The 4,867-nt window shown below is 37.0% G+C and overlaps 1 protein-coding gene across 1 annotated transcript in view; it reads right to left on the bottom strand.

The window, feature by feature from the left end:
• Positions 1 to 4,867, bottom strand: part of LOC106876847 (peroxidase-like protein) — a 57,769-nt gene that overhangs the window by 47,725 nt on the left and 5,177 nt on the right. Inside the window, exon 3 of the mRNA XM_014925568.2 lies at positions 1,271 to 1,539. Within this exon, the coding sequence (XP_014781054.1) occupies positions 1,271 to 1,539 (269 nt within the window). The remainder of the gene's footprint in view (positions 1 to 1,270; positions 1,540 to 4,867) is intronic.

Raw genomic sequence — 4,867 nt, 5'->3', positions numbered from 1 at the left:
TGTGTGTGTGTGTGTGTGTGTGTGTGTGTGTGTTTGTGTGTCTGTGTTTGTCCCCCTAGCATTGCTTGACAACCGATGCTGGTGTGTTTATGTCCCCTTCACTTAGCGGTTCGGCAAAAGAGACCGATAGAATAAGTACTAGGCTTACAAAGAATAAGTCCCGGGGTCGACTTGCTCGACTAAAGGCGGTGCTCCAGCATGGCCGCAGTCAAATGACTGAAACAAGTAAAAGAGAGAGAGAGAGAGAGAGTGTCTTTGTCTAAATGTCCCGTCCGTTAATTTTCATCTAGTTTCACGTTTGCTCTGCTTTCGTCTAACTTCTTCTCTTTGTTGTGTTCTTTCTGTTCAACCTTTGATACATCCATGAAGCGCAATGCACACCCTGTTTGTTTACTTCATTGTAAAAAATATTCCTTGAATATTTATTGTGTGGATATCGGTCGGTGACGATGATGAGCGTTCAGTTGTTAGATCGACTGAGCTTTGTTACTCATCAAATTATGGTGCATGTGTTGAGTTTTCTACTGACACATATACCCTTAACAGGGTTCTCAGGCAGAATCAGCTTGGAAAGGTTAGAAGTTCAATGACAAATACATTCGATCTAAAGGGCTTCTGCAGTTTTCATCTGATTGGTTTCATTGACAAGGTTTGATCGACCTGAAGTTGTGGTTAGATATACGTGTTTAAGGAGTCACTCAGTGGGATCAAACTCAGGATTTTATGGCTGCAAAGCGAAGTTTTTAACCACACTATTATGCTTGTATCCACAAGAGATCAATGATCTAACAAACTACAAAATGCAGAATAGGGCTTACATTACGTACATTGAAAAGCTAACTACATGCAGAGCATGTAACACAAAATTCACAGCATTTTAAGTACATAGCTATGAAATAGCAGCAATAATTGCTCCCGCAACAACAACAATAACAACAACTACAACAACCATCACCACCACAACAACAGCAGCAACAATATAAGCAACAGCAACAACAAAAACAACAACAAAAGCAACAGCATCAACGATGGCAACAGTAACACAACCATCAACGACAACGACAAATTATATTTAACAAGACTAATGATTTTGCGAGAGAGAGTGAGAGAGAGAGGGAGAAAGAGAGTGAGTGGGTGAGAGAGAGAGAGAGAGAGAGAGAGAGAGAGAGAGAGAGAGAGAGAGAGAGAGAGAGAGAGAGAGAGAGAGAGAGAGAGAGAGAGAGAGAGAGAGAGAGAAAGCAAAACAAATATGCAAACATAAGTAACTTACCTAGGTTAAAGAAGAAACGATCTTCTTGGTTCTTCCTGGCTAAAACTTCCCTGGCCCTCTGGTCAGCCACTCGAACGTCGTTTTGTGTTATACGTTGCCGAAGATTGTTTTTCTCTCGGTCGCTTGCTGGTCTGCTTACTCCGGTACGAGACCGAGCTCCGGCAGCGCTTAGTGAACTTCTTGCAAAGACGGAATTCAATTGAGCTAGACAGACTATGTTGAGTGTCACAGTTAAACTGACCGCTGTCCAACATATCAAACACAACCAACTGAAATTGTCATAAGAAGACCAACTGAATAATATATTAGAATTAAGCTACATAAAGTTAAAGGTCAGAATAGGCTAAATAAGGCTAAAGGTCAGAATTAGACTAAATAACGTTACCAGTTAGGTTAAAAAAGGTCGCTATTTAGGATAGTCTCCAAAGATTCCAATTAGGCTAGATAAAAGAACTAATTAGGCTATTAAAGTATATAATTAGGAGAAGTAAGACGACGAGCTAGACTAAATAAGGTCACTAATTAGGCTGGCGGAGGTCAGTAATTTTGTTAAATAAAATTGTAATTAAACTGACCACAAACTCTTAAAAAATTAGGTATTTAGTAGTTAATTATGTTAAGAACAACGCTGCATATAAATTAATTCTTTCTATGACAGCACATAATATTGTTGTAATGTGATTGCCGAGATTATAGCCAAATGGAAAATATGAGGCAAATAAAAAGTAAGAGATCTGTTCGATCGTTATCATAGCGCTTCTAGCAGCTCGACATCTTATCAGATTCGATGCAGCTAAGTTGATATGTTGAATTAATTAGCTTATTTACTGAATACTATCTTAATTAATGTTGCTTATTTATTATCAGACTTATGCCAACGCCGGTTGAAAAATGGCGTCTTTCTATGAAATTGTTTATAATTTAAATAGAGACATTGAGAAATAAGCCGTTCATTTTAAACATAGATAAACAATATACTGGAGTCATTTAAGTAGATAAAAAAAATTTTTTTCTCACGGGAGGAAAGGCATAAAGGGTTGTACAGATCCATACCAGGGGCATTAAAAGCATTAATGGAAGAATATTCAGCTTCTAACAGAAATCGAATTTGAGACAATTATTTTCACTATTGTAAACCTTTTACATTGTTCGAGCCAAACTGGGAGCCTCTTTGTAATCGCTCGGCCTGCAAGAAATAGCTGCCAGATGTACATCAAATTGTCTTGTAAGTAACGGGAGAGATACTTTCTTTGATGAAGTCATGCAAGACGGTTGCGGCAGAAGCGCTTTTGGTCAGGCACTCAGTTCAGTGCTGACCTGAGGCTACACAATGACAGCAACAACTTCTACACTATTGGTTCATTAAGCTAATAATCATCATCAGTGGGTGGTGGAGATAGTGGTGGTTGTAGTGATCTAACCACGATGAGGTGCCAGAAACAGTAGCGCACTGGACTAACTGTTTTTCAGTACGAATACCTCTCGCTTCTGCGTTATCCTTTCAAAGCTAAGTTTGATCTAGCCTATCGATTCCTCGCGGGTAGGATCAATAAACATGTGTACAGTCATGTAATGGAATCAGCTCAATCGTCTAACTATGACCTCTGCCACCCAATCTATATTACTCAGTTTTCACTTTATGTTAATGTAAGAAATTATCAGTCTTATTTTATTGTGGTTGCTGTTTAGTCACTAAGTCAGCCCCAACTAATTAAACTAATGATCAAAGACATTCCACTTATGGCCATCACATTGTTTTCCCCATATTATATATCGTGGACTATATACAATGAATGTTCCCTCTTTTAAATTACACTTTGGATAATGTTCCAGAAATACAATATACATTAGGGTGTAATTTCAGAAAGAGTTAGCTCTGATTTCTTCAATGTGAATTTCCTTCATTAAAACGGTAAAGTGTAACCTGAAGTAGTGTTGGCTTATTTCTAGCAGGATGGCTGTCGTTGGCTAAATGGTGTTAGTGTTGTTGTTATTAGTGGAAGTGAAAACTGATAAAGCAACTATATTAGCAAACTAACGAGTTAATTACTCGAAATAACATCACGTCCCCAAAAAGTTAACAATAAAACTAAATCCACACTATTAGATGATAACTCTTAGTTTACAACATAAAAGGAAAGTAGGACAAATCTAGCAGCTTCACCAGTAACCCAGCCAGATTTAACTGCAGCACGGCAGCTAAGCCAACGGATATGAATATTTAAGATATTTACAGGAACGACCTATGACAGGAAAGAAGAGAACAAATTCTACCGCGGGAGTCGAACAACATAAAGTTTTGCCAAGTTATTTTGTCAGGTTAGCACTTATCGACGCTTTTACTAATACAAACTAACGGTACTACTTCACCTCATGGTAATTTCGTAGACCTTCAACTACCAGAAGATTGATTGCCCATATGCAACTTGTCTTGTGGTTAAAATCTTAATAATTCCTATTATAGTTAATTGCTATTCATAATCTCACCTGCCATTAATTGTATTATACTGAACCGAACTGTGTGATATAGCTGTGGGTTGCTTTCTCTATGGTGGATAAGTTGTTACAAAGTTCTCTGTGAGCATCTTGTACTAAGATTTAAGGTAGTGCTGTTAATTTACATTAGTGAAACGTTTGTAAATGCTAATTTGATAGTTTAATTTGACAGAGTTTATTTGATGTAATAGGTAGCATTCAACATAGATTTTGAATCCATAGGATAAGAATCTTTTCTGTCATAGTTCGAGCTCATAAATGCCTCTCTCTCTCTCTCTCTCTCTCTCTCTCTCTCTCTCTCACACACACACACACACACACACACACACACACACACACACACACACACACACACACACACACACACACACACACACACACACACACATAAGTGTATGAACAATATTGCTTACATAAAAAAAATCATTGCTATAACAATATTGCCATCATAAAGTAAGTTGCTCATAAGCGATATGGAAGTGAAACTAGATTTAACGATAGAAACAGAAAGTCAGAGAAAAAAATGATCGCAGTCAATGAGAACTGCAAAGATTGAGCTGTGGATTTTGGGCGAAAATGTTGCTCAAAGTAAACCTTCATTAAAACATCAACTTGGTATTTTTTAATAGATATATTGCACTAAAAATTGACCTGAAAGATTGCTTACAGATTTTGTTATATGCCTTTTAATTTTTTCCCTATTCCAGTCATTGGACCGCGGTCATGTTGGGGGAACGCTTTGAATGCTATATAAACGACTTATGATCACATACATACATATATTATATACATACATTATATATATACATATATTGTACGTACACACACATATATGTACACATTCACATATATATGGGTAGATCGTTGACCAGACCATTCAATTTTTTTTCTCCATGTTTTTCTCCTTGTTTTCTCCGTATTCTTTCTGTTGAAGAGTGTAGCTCGAAACGTTAAAGACTTTCTGTATTCCTGAGCGTCAAACTAATACATCCATTTGTTGTTTACACCACCTGTCCTCGTCTGTTGTTGTTTTTTTTCGTACATTCTCCCATATCTATATATATATATATCTATATATATATCTATATATATATATATATA

This window comes from Octopus bimaculoides, chromosome 2, assembly GCF_001194135.2.
Source record: "Octopus bimaculoides isolate UCB-OBI-ISO-001 chromosome 2, ASM119413v2, whole genome shotgun sequence".
Lineage (NCBI taxonomy): Eukaryota > Metazoa > Mollusca > Cephalopoda > Octopoda > Octopodidae > Octopus > Octopus bimaculoides.
The sequence above is the reverse complement of the archived record's forward strand: the minus strand, read 5'-3'. Positions and strand labels throughout refer to the sequence as shown.